The 19,029-nt window shown below is 47.6% G+C and overlaps 1 protein-coding gene across 1 annotated transcript in view; it reads right to left on the reverse strand.

Moving 5' to 3' along the window:
- The window catches only part of LOC122933268 (V-set domain-containing T-cell activation inhibitor 1-like), a 93,945-nt gene that overhangs the window by 32,106 nt on the left and 42,810 nt on the right, over window positions 1-19,029 (reverse strand). Inside the window, exons 4-5 of the mRNA XM_044288143.1 lie at window positions 10,899-11,156; window positions 9,364-9,505 (exon numbers count right to left, since the gene is read on the reverse strand). Coding sequence (XP_044144078.1) covers window positions 9,384-9,505; window positions 10,899-11,156 — 380 coding nt within the window. The 3' untranslated portion in view covers window positions 9,364-9,383. The remainder of the gene's footprint in view (window positions 1-9,363; window positions 9,506-10,898; window positions 11,157-19,029) is intronic.

Here is a 19,029-nt window from a genome sequence, read left to right on the forward strand (position 1 = left end):
GTGCATGGCCTGGCACTTCTCTGCCTCTCCCCTGTGCAGGGCCTGGCACTTCTCTGCCTCTCCTCTGTGCATGGCCTGGCACTTCTCTGCCTCTCCCCTGTGCAGGGCCTGGCACTTCTCTATCTCTCCCCTGTGCATGGCCTGTCACTGCTCTGCCTCTCCTCTGTGCAGGGCCTGACACTTCTCTGCCTCTCCTCTGTGCATGGCCTGGCACTTCTCTACCTCTCCTCTGTGCAGGGCCTGGCACTTCTCTGCCTCTCCTCTGTGCAGGGCCTGGCACTTCTCTGCCTCTCCCCTGTGCATGGCCTGGCACTTCTCTGCCTCTCCCCTGTGCAGGGCCTGGCACTTCTCTGCCTCTCCTCTGTGCAGGGCCTGGCACTTCTCTGCCTCTCCCCTGTGCAGGGCCTGGCACTTCTCTGCCTCTCCCCTGTGCATGGCCTGTCACTGCTCTGCCTCTCCTCTGTGCAGGGCCTGGCACTTCTATGCCTCTCCCCTGTGCAGGGCCTGGCACTTCTCTGTCTCACCTCTGTGCAGGGCCTGGCACCTCTCTGCCTCTCCCCTGTGCAGGGCCTGGCACTTCTCTGCCTCTCCTCTGTGCATGGCCTGGCACTTCTCTGCCTCTCCCCTGTGCATGGCCTGGCACTTCTCTGCCTCTCCCCTATGCAGGGCCTGGCACTTCTCTGCCTCTCCCCTGTGCAGGGCCTGGCACTTCTCTGCCTCTCCCCTGTGCAGGGCCTGGCACTTCTCTGCCTCTCCCCTGTGCATGGCCTGGCACTTCTCTGCCTCTCCCCTGTGCAGGGCCTGGCACTTCTCTGCCTCTCCCCTGTGCAGGGCCTGGCACTTCTCTGCCTCTCCCCTGTGCATGGCCTGGCACTTCTCTGCCTCTCCCCTATGCAGGGCCTGGCACTTCTCTGCCTCTCCCCTGTGCAGGGCCTGGCACTTCTCTGCCTCTCCTCTGTGCATGGCCTGGCACTTCTCTGCCTCTCCCCTGTGCAGGGCCTGGCACTTCTCTGTCTGACATACTGTTAGATCAAATAATCAAATGTTAGAGCAAATATTTTTTATTTCGCTACTAATACACAGCAAACGGGGCTTTAGAATTTATCACTGCACCGCAGAACGGCAATTAGGCCCTAATTTTTTTCTACTTTTACACAAAAGGCTTTTCAACAGATAAGTGCAACGATGAACAGCGAATATATTTTTATTTTGCCAGTAATACAAACAGGGCTTCAGAATATATAACTGCACCGCTGAACGGCAAATATATCTTTCTTTTGCCACTAATACATTTAAAAAAGGGCTGTCGTTTTCTCACTTCACCACAGAACGGCTAAAAAGCCCCTTTTTCCCACTAATACACAACAGAAAATGCTTTGGAACATATAACTGCCCCGCACAAGGGCAAATAAAACGTAGAAATATCTCCCTGTAATAAACCTGTTAATGGCGGTATCACACAGAACCTGCACCCCAATAACAGGAGCGGTTTGCTGGAATTACAGAGCTGTATACTGGTAATGTGGCTCCGCAGTCAGTGCAGCAAGGTGTAATAGGATGTAACCTCCCGACTGAACCCTGTTCTACAGAAATGCTGTGGATGTTTCCTCCCTGTCCTTTCCCTGCACCTTGAATATTCTTTCCCTGAACTTGTAAACTGCTTTTTCAGCACAATGAAGTCTTTCCTCGCACTGTCCCTAGCGCCTGCCGACGTCTCTCCCTGCACTGAGTGCACTGGAAACTGGCAGAATGCTGGCTGGCTGCTGATTGGCTGCATGCATGGCATTGTGGGTGATCCCGCCTTCCCAGAGTTCCTTGCTTCATGTCCATACACGTGCAGTAGACATTTTAGGAAAAAATTTGATTTATTACCACGAAGCGTGAGGAAATTCACATTCGGTGCAAATCAAATTTTTCCTGAAATTTGGATCGAATTCCTCTTCGTCAGCTTCGATTCGCTCATCTCTAGTGGTAATATGTAATCACTATATGGTAGTAATATTTATTTACTATATGGCGGTAATTTGTAATCACTGTATGGTAGTAATTTTTATTTACTATATGGCGGTAATATGTAATCGGTATATGGTGGTAGTAATATGTAGAGTTGAGCGAACACCTGGATGTTCGGGTTCGAGAAGTTCGGCGGAAATGTTTGGGATCCGAACCCGTCCCGAACTTCGTCCCGAACCCGAACCCCATTGAAGTCAATGGGGACCCGGACTTTTCGGCACTAAAAAGGCTGTAAAACAGCCCAGGAAAGGGCTAGAGGGCTGCAAAAGGCAGCAACATGTAGGTAAATCCCCTGCAAACAAATGTGGATAGGGAAATGAATAAAAATAAAAATAAAATAAATAAAAATTAACCAATATCAATTGGAGAGAGGCCCCATAGCAGAGAATCTGGCTTCACGTCACCCACCACTGTAAGAGTCCATTGTCAGATATTTAGGCCCAGGCACCCAGGCAGAGGAGAGAGGTCCCGTAACAGAGAATCTGGCTTCATGTCAGCAGAGAATCAGTCTGCATGTCATAGCAGAGAATGAGGCTTCACGTCAGCCACCACTGCAACAGTCCATTGTCATATATTTAGGCCCAGCACCCAGGCAGAGGAGAGAGGTCCCGTAACAGACAATCTGGCTTCATGTCAGCAGAGAATCAGTCTGCATGTCATAGCAGAGAATCAGGCTTCACGTCACCCACCACTGCAACAGTCCATTGTCATATATTTAGGCCCCGGCACCCAGGCAGAGGAGAGGTTCATTCAACTTTGGGTAGCCTCGCAATATAATGGTAAAATGAAAATAAAAATAGGATTGAATGAGGAAGTGCCCTGGAGTCCAATAATATATGGTTATGGGGAGGTAGTTAATGTCTAATCTGCACAAGGGACGGACAGGTCCTGTGGGATCCATGCCTGGTGCATTTTTATGAACGTCAGCTTGTCCACATTGGCTGTAGACAGGCGGCAGCGTTTGTCTGTAATGACGCCCCCTGCCGTGCTGAATACACGTTCAGACAAAACGCTGGCCGCCGGGCAGGCCAGCACCTCCAAGGCATAAAAGGCTAGCTCTGGCCACGTGGACAATTTAGAGACCCAGAAGTTGAATGGGGCCGAACCATCAGTCAGTACGTGGAGGGGTGTGCACACGTACTGTTCCACCATGTTAGTGAAATGTTGCCTCCTGCTAACACGTTGCGTATCAGGTGGTGGTGCAGTTAGCTGTGGCGTGTTGACAAAAGTTTTCCACATCTCTGCCATGCTAACCCTGCCCTCAGAGGAGCTGGCCGTGACACAGCTGCCTTGGCGACCTCTTGCTCCTCCTCTGCCTTGGCCTTGGGCTTCCACTTGTTCCCCTGTGACATTTGGGAATGCTCTCAGTAGCGCGTCTACCAACGTGCGCTTGTACTCGCGCATCTTCCTATCACGCTCCAGTGCAGGAAGTAAGGTGGGCACATTGTCTTTGTAGCGTGGATCCAGCAGGGTGGCAACCCAGTAGTCCGCACACGTTAAAATGTGGGCAACTCTGCTGTCGTTGCGCAGGCACTGCAGCATGTAGTCGCTCATGTGCGCCAGGCTGCCCAGAGGTAAGGACAAGCTGTCCTCTGTGGGAGGCGTATCGTCATCGTCCTGCCTTTCCCCCCAGCCACGCACCAGTGATAGGCCCGAGCTGCGTTGGGTGCCACCCTGCTGTGACCATGCTTCATCCTCATCCTCCTCCACCTCCTCCTCATCCTCGTCCTCCTCGTCCTCCAGTAGTGGGCCCTGGCTGGCCACATTTGTACCTGGCCTCTGCTGTTGCAAAAAAACTCCCTCTGAGTCACTTCGAAGAGACTGGCCTGAAAGTGCTAAAAATGACCCCTCTTCCTCCTCCTCCTCCTCCTCCTCCTGGGCCACCTCCTCTTCCATCATCGCCCTAAGTGTTTTCTCAAGGAGACATAGAAGTGGTATTGTAACGCTGATAACGGCGTCATCGCCACTGGCCATGTTGGTGGAGTACTCGAAACAGCGCAACAGGGCACACAGGTCTCGCATGGAGGCCCAGTCATTGGTGGTGAAGTGGTGCTGTTCTGTAGTGCGACTGACCCGTGCGTGCTGCAGCTGAAACTCCACTATGGCCTGCTGCTGCTCGCACAGTCTGTCCAGCATGTACAAGGTGGAGTTCCACCTGGTGGGCACGTCGCATATGAGGCGGTGAGCGGGAAGGCCGAAGTTACGCTGTAGCGCAGACAGGCGAGCAGCAGCAGGATGTGAACGCCGGAAGCGCGAACAGACGGCCCGCACTTTATGCAGCAGCTCTGACATGTCGGGGTAGTTGTGAATGAACTTCTGCACCACCAAATTCAGCACATGCGCCAGGCAAGGGATGTGCGTCAAACCGGCTAGTCCCAGAGCTGCAACGAGATTTCGCCCATTATCACACATCACCAGGCCGGGCTTGAGGCTCACCGGCAGCAACCACTCGTCGGTCTGTTGTTCTATACCCCGCCACAACTCCTGTGCGGTGTGGGGCCTGTCCCCCAAACATATGAGTTTCAGAATGGCCTGCTGACGTTTACCCCGGGCTGTGCTGAAGTTGGTGGTGAAGGTGTGTGGCTGACTGGATGAGCAGGTGGAAGAAGAGGAGGAGGAAGCCGAGTAGGAGGAGGTGGCAACAGGAGGCAAAGAATGTTGCCCTGCGATCCTTGGCGGCGGAAGGACGTGCGCCAAACAGCTCTCCGCCTGGGGCCCAGCTGCCACTACATTTACCCAGTGTGCAGTTAGGGAGATATAGCGTCCCTGGCCGTGCTTACTGGTCCACGTATCTGTGGTTAGGTGGACCTTGCCACAGATGGCGTTGCGCAGTGCACACTTGATTTTATCGGATACTTGGTTGTGCAGGGAAGGCACGGCTCTCTTGGAGAAGTAGTGCCGGCTGGGAACAACATACTGTGGGACAGCAAGCGACATGAGCTGTTTGAAGCTGTCTGTGTCCACCAGCCTGAATGACAGCATTTCATAGGCCAGTAGTTTAGAAATGCTGGCATTCAGGGCCAGGGATCGAGGGTGGCTAGGTGGGAATTTACGATTTCTCTCAAATGTTTGTGAGATGGAGAGCTGAACGCTGCCGTGTGACATGGTTGAGACGCTTGGTGACGGAGGTGGTGGTGTTGGTGGTACAACCCCTGTTTGCTGGGCGGCAGGTGCCAACGTTCCTCCAGAGGCGGAGGAAGAGGCCGAGGCGGCAGCAGCAGAAGAGGCCGAGGCGGCAGCAGCAGAAGAGGCCGAGGCGGCAGCAGCAGAAGAGGCCGAGGCGGCAGCAGCAGAAGAGGTAGCAGGGGGAGCCTGAGTGACTTCCTTGGTTTTAAGGTGTTTACTCCACTGCAGTCCATGCTTTGCATGCAGGTGCCTGGTCATGCAGGTTGTGCTCAGGTTCAGAACGTTAATGCCTCGCTTCAGGCTCTGATGGCACAGCGTGCAAACCACTCGGGTCTTGTCGTCAGCACATTGTTTGAAGAAGTGCCATGCCAGGGAACTCCTTGAAGCTGCCTTTGGGGTGCTCGGTCCAAGATGGCGGCGGTCAGTAGCAGGCGGAGTCTCTTGGCGGCGGGTGTTCTGCTTTTGCCCACTGCTCCCTCTTTTGCTACGCTGTTGGCTCGGTCTCACCACTGCCTCTTCCTCCGAACTGTGAAAGTCAGTGGCACGACCTTCATTCCATGTGGGGTCTAGGACCTCATCGTCCCCTGCATCGTCTTCCACCCAGTCTTGATCCCTGACCTCCTGTTCAGTCTGCACACTGCAGAAAGACGCAGCAGTTGGCACCTGTGTTTCGTCATCATCAGAGACATGCTGAGGTGGTATTCCCATGTCCTCATCATCAGGAAACATAAGTGGTTGTGCGTCAGTGCATTCTATGTCTTTCACCGCTGGGGAAGGGCTGGGTGGATGCCCTTGGGAAACCCTGCCAGCGGAGTCTTCAAACAGCATAAGAGACTGCTGCATGACTTGCGGCTCAGACAGTTTCCCTGGTATGCATGGGGGTGATGTGACAGACTGATGGGGTTGGTTTTCAGGCGCCATCTGTGCGCTTTCTGCAGAAGACTGGGTGGGAGATAATGTGAACGTGCTGGATCCACTGTCGGCCACCCAATTGACTAATGCCTGTACCTGCTCAGGCCTTACCATCCTTAGAACGGCATTGGGCCCCACCATATATCGCTGTAAATTCTGGCGGCTACTGGGACCTGAGGTAGTTGGTACACTAGGACGTGTGGCTGTGGCAGAACGGCCACGTCCTCTCCCAGCACCAGAGGGTCCACTCAGAGGCGTATCTATCGCGAGGCAAACAAGGCATTTGCCTGGGGCGGCACTTGCCAATGGGGCGGCAAAATGCCTTGTTTGCCTACACAAATACTTGCCGATCGATCCGATCCTTCACTATGCCGCTGCGAGCGGCAGCATCGCCGTGCCGCATAGTGAAGGAGTGACTTATTACTTATCTCCTCCTCCCTCCTCCTCCCGACCCCAGGTGTTTCCGGAATTTTTTCCTACCCGGCCTTGCTACCCACGTCACTTTCAGTAGTGACGTGGGAGGTGCGTCTCTTCCCTCCGCTCCTGACTGGCTCTGCTGGGGGTTTGTTGGCGCAGGCCCCGTAGCAAAATATTCCGGCCCAGTGCGCATGCCCGAAGCGCAGTAGGAGGCGTAGTAGCAAAAAACTCCGGCTCCTACTGCGCCTGCGCCGAGTCGTCTTATTTGAGCATGCGCAGTGGGTCAGAATATTCAAAACACAAGCGGCAGCCACAGCCGGCCGGGAAAAGTCTGCCCAGACCGGCTCCCTCCTCACACAGTTGGCCACTTTGCCTGACTCCTGGCCTACCTACCCTGCGAGGAGTGTCCAGACCAGGACCAGGCAGAGGAACAAACAGGAGTGAGTGAGAGTGAGACAAGAGAGTTAAAAAGCAAATACTGCAGGTTCACAGTGAGAGTGAGACTCATAAATAAAGGTGGTATGATGTCAGACTGTCTATAGTGGCCCTGGCCTCTCCTTGAGGCTGCCCCATACAGACTGTATGGCCTGGGGCAGCCTCGAGAAGAGGCCAGGGTCACCATAGATAGTCTGACATCATACCACCTTTATTTATGACACAGACACAGTGCACTATTTGCTTGTGGCAGCCGGGCAGCCCCCAATCCCCCATACAGTTTAGTGTCTCCTTGTGGCTGCCCCCGGCCCCCCATACAATATAATGTCTCCTTATGTCTGCCCCCAATGCCATACAGTAAGTATAATGTCTCCTTGTGGCTGCCCCCGCCCCCCATACAGTATAACGTCTCCTTGTGGCTGCCCCCGCCCCCCATACAGTATAACGTCTCCTTGTGGCTGCCCCAGTGCCCCATACAGTATAACGTCTCGTTGAGGCTGCCCCCATACGGTATAACGTCTCCTTGAGGCTGCCCCCATACAGTATAACGTCTCCTTGAGGCTGCCCCATACAGAATAACGTCTCCTTGAGGCTGCCCCATACAGTATAACGTCCCCTTGTGTTTTTTCTTTTAAACTGGTATTTCTTGCGATATATATATCGTTATCGTGATACATTTCTTAATATTGTTATGCAAAACAGGAAAGGGTGTAGCCTAAAGAGGAAGGGGTGGGGTTTACAGAGGAAGGGGTTTGGCCGTGACAGGAAGGGGTGGGTCAAATTTATATTAGGGGGGTGCCCGAGTTTAGTCTCGCCTAGGGCAGCACAAAACCAAGATACACCACTGGGTCCACTAACACCACCACGACCATGTCCGCGTCCGCGTCCCTTACTAGATGTTTTCCTCATTGTTACCGTTCACCACAACAACAAAAATATTATTTGGTCCAATGTATTGAATTCAAATTCAGGCCTTTTTTTACAGACACCTAACACTATCTGGCATCTATTTAGGTACCGTATTACACTAATACAGGCACAGCAGTAACCACCGATTTAGCTGAATATAAATTTGAGGCCTAGTATTTAGGCGCTGGGTGACAGGTATGGGTTTACTGACAGAATTAGACTTGGAAATGCACAGTAGCGTGTGTGTGAAGTTATTCTAAATGACCCTATGTGCACCTTGAATCTGATATACCCTTTTAGGGATAAATTTTAAGTAGCTCTGATACAGCAGAAACCACTAAATTAGGAAATTGCTAAATTGGGAATTGTATTTCAACCCAGAACAAAAACTGTGCTTTGACGGACACTAAATAACTTGACCAGCCACAACAATAACCACAGATTTAGCTGGATATAAACTTGAGGTCTATTATTTAGGCGCTGGGTGACAGGTATACGTTTACTGACAGAATTAGACTGGGATATGGCCAAAAAATAACCAGACTATTGAGGGTTAAATGCACTTGGTGACAGGCGCAGCTTGCCCCTCATGTAGGATTTAGCCAAAAAACAACCACACTATTGAGGGTTAAATGCACTTGGTGACAGCTTGCCCCTGATGTAGTATATGGCCAAAAAACAACCACACCATTGAGGGTTAAATGCACTTGATGGCAGCTTGTGCTGGCGCACCACAAGACACAAAATGGCCGCCGATCACCCCAGAAAAAAGTGACTGAAAAACGCTCTGGGCAGCCTAAAAACAGTGAGCAATTGAATAGCAGCAGCTCAATGACCCACAGCTGCAGATCGATCAATGGATGGAGTCTTTTGGAGGAGTTAATCTGCCTAATCTCGCCCTAACGTCGCAGCCGCAACCTCTCCCTACACTGATCAGAGCAGAGTGACGGGCGGCGCTATGTGACTCCAGCTTATATAGAGGCTGGGTCACATGGTGCTCTGGCCAATCACAGCCATGCCAATAGTAGGCATGGCTGTGATGGCCTCTTGGGGCAAGTAGTATGACGCTTGTTGATTGGCTGCTTTGCAGCCTTTCAAAAAGCGCCAAGAAAGCGACGAACACCGAACCCGAACCCGGACTTTTACGAAAATGTCCGGGTTCGGGTCCGTGTCACGGACACCCCAAAATTCGGTACGAACCCGAACTATACAGTTCGGGTTCGCTCATCCCTAGTAATATGTAATCACTGTATGGTGGTAATATTTATTTAATATATGGTAGTAATATTTAATCAGTATATGGTGGTAATATATAATTACTATATGGTGGTAATATCCGGTCCTGGTATAGCAGTATTATGCATGTACAGCGTTACTTTTCTCTGTGGGGAGGACACATTGTACCGTACTTATGGCCTGAGTCCCGGTCACCCCTGCAGTCCTCTGAGTTGCTGGGACAATATTTTGGGATTTCCCTCAGGACTTGCTCCACTTTTGTGGCACCTCTGGGCACAGACCCTCCGGGCCGGAGAACTGGAGCGTGGACCTTACCTGGTAGTAAAGGGAGATGTCTACAAGTTCACATCTCCAAGATGGAAGGTCAGGATGAGGAAGCCCAGGAGAAGAAGGGAAGGGGACGAGATCCGGGCTGAACTCAACACCTCCAGCCGGGACTCTGTCTCCAGGCCGTAATCTGCAAGATAAATCCCATCAGAGACAGACACAGCAAGACAATGGTCAATGTGATGTCATCAGCCACATAATATACTCCTGTGATGTCACCAGCCACATAATATACTCCTGTAATGTCACCAGCTATATGTTACACTCGTGTGATGTCATCATCCATATGTTATACTCCTGTGATGTCATCACCCGCATTTTATACTCGTGTGATGGCAACAGCTACTATATGTTATACTCCTGTGATGTCACCAGCTACTATATGTTATACTCCTGTGATGTCACTAGCTACTATATGTTATACTCCTGTGATGTCACCAGCTACTATATGTTATACTCCTGTGATGTCACCAGCTACTATATGTTATACTCCTGTGATGTCACCAGCTACTATATGTTATACTCCTGTGATGTCACCAGCTACTATATGTTATACTCCTGTGATGTCACTAGCTACTATATGTTATACTCCTGTGATGTCACCAGCTACTATATGTTATACTCCTGTGATGTCACCAGCTACTATATGTTATACTCCTGTGATGTCACCAGCTACTATATGTTATACTCCTGTGATGTCACCAGCTACTATATGTTATACTCCTGTGATGTCACTAGCTACTATATGTTATACTCCTGTGATGTCACCAGCTACTATATGTTATACTCCTGTGATGTCACTAGCTACTATATGTTATACTCCTGTGATGTCACCAGCTACTATATGTTATACTCCTGTGATGTCACTAGCTACTATATGTTATACTCCTGTGATGTCACCAGCTACTATATGTTATACTCCTGTGATGTCACCAGCTACTATATGTTATACTCCTGTGATGTCACCAGCTACTATATGTTATACACCTGTGAGGTCATCAGCTACACATTATACTGCTGTGATATCAACACACTTATGTTATACTCCTGTGATGTCATTAGCTATATTTTATACTCCTGTGATGTCATCAGCTATATGTTATACTCCTGTGATGTCACCAGCTGTATTTTATTTTCTTGTGATGTCACCAGCTATATGTTATACTCCTGTGATGTAATCAACCATATGTTATTTTCCTGTGATGTAATCAACCATATGTTATACACCTGTGATGTCACCAGCTATATGTTATGCTCCTGTGATGTCACCAGCTATATGTTATACTCCTATGATGTCACCAGCTATATGTTATGCTCCTGTTATGTCATCAGCGATATGTTATACTCCTGTGACGTCTCCAGCTATATGTTATACTCCTGTGATGTCATCAGCTATATGTTATACTCCTGTGATGTCATCAGCTATATGTTATACATCTGTGATGTCATGAACCTTATGTTATACTACTGAGATGTCAGCAGCCAGATATTACACACCTGTGATGTCATCTCCCATGTATTACCTGTGAGTATAGCGTCTCCTTGAGCACGGGCGACATTGTTGCTTATCACACATCTAAACGGTATATTTTTTTCTGCGTTTCTGAAGTCACTGATCACCCTGACCATGCTGCCAATACTGGGCACGAAGTTGGTGACACTGTTGAGGTTCTGTCCGGAGGAGACGTTCAGCCAGCTGACGGTGGGTATGGGGTACCATTTGGTGGAGTCACAACGCAGGGTGGTCTGTGAGATGTTAGTCACCGTCACATCTGAAAACGCTGCAGAGAAAAAGTGTGAATGAAAACGTGCAGTCACTGGGTGAAATCATCGACAGTGAAGCGCCACAGTATGGGGACGAGCGCAGTCATGCACACAGTAATACACACAGTCATGCACAAGGAATACACACAGTAATACGCACAGTCATGCACACAGTAATACACACAGTAATACACACAGTCATGCACACAGAAACACAAAAAATACACACAGTCATGCACACAGTAATACACACAGGAGTGATCACAGCAGTACAGTAATACACACAGTAGAGATCACAGCAGTACTGTAATACACACAGGAGTGATCACAGCAGTGCAGTAATACACACAGTAGAGATCACAGCAGTACAGTAATACACACAGGAGTGATCACAGCAGTACAGTAATGCACACAGGAGTGATCACAGCAGTACAGTAATGCACACAGTAGTGATCACAGCAGTACAGTAATACACACAGGAGTGATCACAGCAGTACAGTAATGCACACAGTAGTGATAACAGCAGTACAGTAATACACACAGTAGAGATCACAGCAGTACAGTAATACACACAGGAGTGATCACAGCAGTACAGTAATACACACAGGAGTGATCACAGCAGTACAGTAATACACACAGTAGTGATCACAGCAGTACAGTAATGCACACAGTAGTGATCACAGCAGTACAGTGATACACACAGGAGTGATCACAGCAGTACAGTAATACACACAGGAGTGATCACAGCAGTACAGAAATACACACAGGAGTGATCACAGCAGTGCAGTAATACACACAGGAGTGATCACAGCAGTACAGTAATACACACAGTAGTGATCACAGCAGTGCAGTAATACACACAGTAGTGATCACAGCAGTGCAGTAATACACACAGGAGTGATCACAGCAGTACAGTAATACACACAGCATTGATCACAGCAGTACAGTAATACACACAGGAGTGATCACAGCAGTGCAGTAATACACACAGTAGTGATCACAGCAGTGCAGTAATACACACAGGAGTGATCACAGCAGTACAGTAATACACACAGTAGAGATCACAGCAGTACAGTAATGCACACAGTAGTGATCACAGCAGTACAGTAATGCACACAGGAGTGATCACAGCAGTACATTGATGCACACAGTAGTGATCACAGCAGTACAGTAATACACACAGTAGAGATCACAGCAGTGCAGTAATACACACAGTAGTGATCACAGCAGTGCAGTAATACACACAGTAGAGATCACAGCAGTACAGTAATGCACACAGTAGTGATCACAGCAGTACAGTAATACACACAGTAGAGATCACAGCAGTGCAGTAATACACACAGTAGTGATCACAGCAGTGCAGTAATACACACAGTAGTGATCACAGCAGTACAGTAATGCACACAGTAGTCATCACAGCAGTGCAGTAATACACACAGGAGTGATCACAGCAGTGCAGTAATACACACAGGAGTGATCACAGAAGTACAGTGATACACACAGTAGAGATCACAGCAGTGCAGTAATACACACAGTAGTGATCACAGCAGTGCAGTAATACACACAGGAGTGATCACAGCAGTACAGTAATACACACAGTAGTGATCACAGCAGTACAGTAATACACACAGGAGTGATCACAGCAGTACAGTAATACACACAGTAGTGATCACAGCAGTACATTGATACACACAGTAGTGATCATAGCAGTACAGTGATACACACAGTAGAGATCACAGCAGTGCAGTAATACACACAGTAGTGATCACAGCAGTACAGTAATACACACAGGAGTGATCACAGCAGTACATTGATACACACAGTAGCGATCATAGCAGTACATTGATACACACAGTAGTGATCATAGCAGTACAGTGATACACACAGTAGAGATCACAGCAGTGCAGTAATACACACAGTAGTGATCACAGCAGTACAGTAATACACACAGGAGTGATCACAGCAGTACAGTGATACACAAGGTAGTGATCATAGCAGTACAGTAATACACACAGTAGTGATCACAGCAGTACAGTAATACACACAGTCGAGATCACAGCAGTACAGTAATACACACAGTAGTGATCACAGCAGTACAGTAATACACACAGGATTGATCACAGCAGTACAGTAATACACACAGTAGTGATCACAGCAGTACAGTAATACACACAGTAGAGATCACAGAAGTACAGTAATACACACAGTAGAGATCACAGCAGTGCAGTAATACACACAGGAGTGATCACAGCAGTGCAGTAATACACACAGTAGTGATCACAGCAGTGCAGTAATACACACAGTAGTGATCACAGCAGTACAGTAATACACACAGGATTGATCACAGCAGTACAGTAATACACACAGTAGTGATCACAGCAGTACAGTAATACACACAGGATTGATCACAGCAGTACAGTAATACACACAGGATTGATCACAGCAGTACAGTAATACACACAGGAGTGATCACAGCAGTACAGTAATACACACAGGAGTGATCACAGCAGTACAGTAATACACACAGGAGTGATCACAGCAGTACAGTAATACACACAGTAGAGATTACAGCAGCACAGTAATACACACAGTAGTGATCACAGCAGTACAGTAATACACACAGTAGTGATCACAGCAGTACAGTAATACACACAGTAGTGATCACAGCAGTGCAGTAATACACACAGGAGTGATCACAGCAGTGCAGTAATACACACAGTAGTGATCACAGCAGTACAGTGATACACACAGTAGAGATCACAGCAGTGCAGTAATACACACAGTAGTGATCACAGCAGTACAGTAATACACACAGTAGTGATCACAGCAGTGCAGTAATACACACAGGATTGATCACAGCAGTACAGTAATACACACAGTAGTGATCACAGCAGTGCAGTAATACACACAGTAGTGATCACAGCAGTACAGTAATACACACAGGATTGATCACAGCAGTACAGTAATACGCACAGGATTGATCACAGCAGTACAGTAATACACACAGGATTGATCACAGCAGTACAGTAATACACACAGTAGTGATCACAGCAGTACAGTAATACACACAGGAGTGATCACAGCAGTACAGTAATAAACACAGTAGTGATCACAGCAGTACAGTAATACACACAGGATTGATCACAGCAGTACAGTAATACACACAGGAGTGATCACAGCAGTACAGTAATACACACAGGATTGATCACAGCAGTACAGTAATACACACAGGAGTGATCACAGCAGTACAGTAATACACACAGGAGTGATCACAGCAGTACAGTAATACACACAGTAGAGATCACAGCAGTACAGTAATGCACACAGTAGAGATCACAGCAGTACAGTAATACACACAGTAGAGATCACAGCAGTACAGTAATACACACAGTAGAGATCACAGCAGTACAGTAATACACACAGTAGAGATCACAGCAGTACAGTAATACACACAGTAGAGATCACAGCAGTACAGTAATACACACAGTAGTGATCACAGCAGTACAGTGATACACAAGGTAGTGATCATAGCAGTACAGTAATACACACAGGAGTGATCACAGCAGTACAGTAATACACACAGTAGAGATCACAGCAGTACAGTGATACACACAGTAGAGATCACAGCAGTACAGTAATGCACACAGTAGAGATCACAGCAGTACAGTAATACACACAGTAGAGATCACAGCAGTACAGTAATACACACAGTAGAGATCACAGCAGTACAGTAATACACACAGTAGAGATCACAGCAGTACAGTAATACACACAGTAGAGATCACAGCAGTACAGTAATACACACAGTAGAGATCACAGCAGTACAGTAATACACACAGTAGAGATCACAGCAGTACAGTAATACACACAGGAGTGATCACAGCAGTACAGTAATACACACAGTAGTGATCACAGCAGTACAGTAATACACACAGGAGTGATCACAGCAGTACAGTGATACACAAGGTAGTGATCATAGCAGTACAGTAATACACACAGTAGAGATCACAGAAGTACAGTGATACACAAGGTAGTGATCAATGCTAAGACTGCTGGTACTGGTATATTTTGTTTATTGGCAATAATAATTGGCAGTAATTTTGTCAGACAACTTCCATTGTTGCTTACCTGCTGGCTGAGGAAGTGGACAGAACAGAGCACAGTACTGCATAGGAGGAGAACCAGCATGCTGGTGTCACGGAGGTACCGAGACATACAGCTTCCCCTCAACAGTGAGTGGCAGGAGATCTTTGAGACTGGCAACATGTGGTTTGATTTGACATGTTTGACCTTGTGGATCAATAGGCGTCTGTGTGGTTTCTGGTACTGGCCGCACCCTGAACCTCCAGGTGTTGCTATTGTGGTCATTTAACTTTCCCTATTTATAGTTGTCTCTCCCACAATGCTGTGCGGTTTATAGCTTCAGTTGGACCTGTGGATAGCTGGTGTGTGGATATCGGCTGAGTTCCTGGTGCTGCCATAGCTTCCTGGAAGTTAAGTGTTTCCTTTCCCTTTGTATTTCTGGCTTTTCTGTGTGTTGCATTTTTTTTGTTGTTTTGCATTAGGCCTTAGGGAGACTCTTGTTCATCCTTCCTTTTGGAGAAACAGGATGTCTCAGTCCTGACATTAGTACCAGGGTCCTTTAGGGTTAGATAGGACTTTAGAGATTCCTGTGTATGAACTCATCTTCTTTTGGGGTCTGTTCATACGGCTTTGATTAGGGTTTTCACTAGGAGGTGTCCATCTTCCTTCCCTAGTTTTCAGGCCTTTTCTCCTTTCCCCTTTCCCTTCTATGCTCGGTGTGGTGTTTCCTTCCCACATTCGAGCGTGACATTATAAACCGCCAAAACCGTAATTTTTTTTTCTTGTTTGTTTAAGTACAGCCATGGATCCTATTGCTGCACTGGCCGGACAGCTGCAGGGGCTGTCTTTGAAGGTAGCTGACCTCCGCACGACCGCCTCGCAGATTATTATTATTTATTATTGAAGCGCCATTCATTCCATAGCGCTGTGCATATGATAAGCAATGCACATACAGTTGCAAGAAAAAGTATGTGAACCCTTTGGAATGATATGGATTTCTGCACAATAGACAATCACAGTCGGCTTAAACTAATAACACACAAAGAATTAAATGTTACCATGTTTTTATTGAACACACCAAGTAAACATTCACAGTGCAAGTGGAAAAAGTATGTGAACCCCTAGACTAATGACATCTCCAAGAGCTAATTGGAGTGAGGTGTCGGCCAACTGGAGTCCAATCAATGAGATGAGATTGGAGGTGTTGGTTCCAGCTGCCCTGCCATATAAAAAACACACACCAGTTCTGGGTTTGCTTTTCACAAGAAGCATTGCCTGATGTGAATGATGCCTCGCACAAAAGAGCTCTCAGAAGACCTACGATTAAGAATTGTTGACTTGCGTAAAGCTGGAAAGGGTTATAAAAGTATCTCCAAAAGCCTTGCTGTCCATCAGTCCACGGTAAGACAAATTGTCTATAAATGGAGAAAGTTCAGCACTGCTGCTACTTCTATGCTGAGAGTAGATGCCGGGATTTACTTCTGCATCGGGAATATAATTGTCCTATCAATCTTATTCCCGGAGCTAAATTGCCTAAATCTAGGTTGTATAACCTCTCTGGACCCGAAAGACTGGCTATGAGAGAGTATATTACAGAGAGTTTGGCTCACATAAGACCTTCCAAGACTCCAGTGGCTGAGGGGTTTTCTTTGTTAAAAAAAGGACGGAGGTCTTCGGCCATGTCTGGATTTCCGTGAGCTCAATCGGATTACTGTCCGTGATCCTTACCCTCTTCCTTTGATTCCCGATTTGTTTAACCAGACTGTTGGTGCCAAGGTGTTCTCCAAGTTGGACTTAAGGGGCGCATATAATCTGGTCAGGATCAAGGAAGGGGATGAATGGAAGACGGCCTTTAATACTCCTCAGGGGCACTTTGAGAACCTGGTCATGCCTTTTGGGTTGTCCAATGCTCCTGCGGTTTTCCAGCATTTTGTGAATGCCATTTTTCATCACCTGGTGGGGAGGTTTGTAGTTGTGCATTTAGATGACATTCTAATTTATTCTCCAGACGTGGAGACACTTTAGGATCACGTTAGACAGGTGTTACAGATCCTAAGAGATAATAAATTGTATGCAAAATTAGAGGTGTGTTTATGCGGTATACAAGGTGCAGTTCTTGGGCTGCCTGCTGTCATCTTCGGGTTTTCGAATGGATTCAGAGAAAGTCTGTGTTGTATTGGACTGGGATCGACCCGAAAAATTTGAAGGCTCTTATGTGGTTTTTGGGGTTCACTAACTATTACCGAAAATGTATTCAGAACTATTCGACAATAGTAAAACCCTTAACTGACATGACTAAGAAAGGGACGGATGTCTCTGTGTGGTCTGATTCAGCGTTGCGAGCCTTTTCTGTGATTAAGGAATGCTTCACTTCTGCCCCTATATTATTCAGCCGGATGTATCACAACCTTTCATTGTGGAGGTGGACGCGTCCGAGGTGGGGGTTTGAGCAGTCTTATCGCAGGGCCTGTCACCTGGTAAATGGCATCCATGTGCATTTTTCTCTAAAAAACTCTCTTCCGCAAAGAGAAATTACGATGTGGGTAACAGAGTTACTGGCCATTAAGTTGGCTTTTGAGAGGTGGCATCATTGGTTGGAAGGGGCAATTCATCCGATCACGGTATTCACAGATCACAAAAACTGGCTTATCTGGAGTCGTCTAAACGACTGAACCCGAGGCAGGCCAGATGGTCGTTGTTTTTTACCAGATTCAATTTCATTGTCACTTATCGTCCTGGGGTTAAGAACGTCAAGGCAGATGCCTTGTCACGTAGTTTTCCTGGAGGTGGTGATTTAGAAAATCTAAGTCCGATACTGTTGGAGGGGGTGGTGATATCCGCTCTATACCCTGACCTAGAGGTGAAGGTGTTAGAAGCCCAGGGAGATGAATCGGAGTCTTGTTTGTTCCATCAGAATTGCGTTACAAGGTGTTTGAGGATCACTGTACTCTTACGGGACACCCTGGGAGTAGATCCACTGCCGACCTCATCGCTCGTAGATTCTGGTGGCTGGGGTTGCGTAAATGTGTTGAGGATTATGTGTCAGCCTGTAGTACCTTTGCACGTGCTAAGGTGACACATACTCGGCCTTCCGGATCTCTACTTTCGTTGCCCATCCCATCCAAACCTTGGACTCACTTATCCATGGACTTCATCACAGATCTACCTAATTCTTCAGGAAAGACAGTTATTCTGGTGGTAGTTGAGCATTTCAGTAAAATGGTGCACTTTATAGTGTTGCCAGGTCTACCTAATGCTAAAACACTTGCACAAGTGTTTGTTGACAACATTGTGAAACTCCATGGTATTCCCTCTGACGTGGTCTCGGATCGTGGGACTCAGTTTGTTTCCAGATTCTGGAGGTACAACTGTCCTTTTCTTCTTCTTTTTATCCTAAGACGAACGGACAGATGGAGCGCACTAATCAGAGTCTGGAGACTTACTTAAGATGTTTTGTCTCTGAGAACCAGGAGGAGTGGTCTTCCTTTTTGTCTTTGGCAGAGTTTGCCATAAACAATCGTAGACAGGAGTCCACTGGTAAGTCGTAGTTTTTTGGGGCATATGGGTTTCACCCGCAATTTGGCACGTTCTCTGGTTCAGATACTTCGGGTATCCCTGAGGAGGAACGTTTTTAGTCATCATAGTCACCTAAATGGTGGAAAATTCTAAATAACTTGATGAATATGGGCAACAAATACAAGTATAAACATGTGGCTGACAGGAAATGTAAGAATGGTCCGGACCTAACCGTCTGTGATTTTGTGTGGCTGTCTGTAATGCCCCAGAGTGGCATTACCACCTTTTTAC

Source organism: Bufo gargarizans, chromosome 3, assembly GCF_014858855.1.
Source record: "Bufo gargarizans isolate SCDJY-AF-19 chromosome 3, ASM1485885v1, whole genome shotgun sequence".
NCBI classification, from domain to species: domain Eukaryota; kingdom Metazoa; phylum Chordata; class Amphibia; order Anura; family Bufonidae; genus Bufo; species Bufo gargarizans.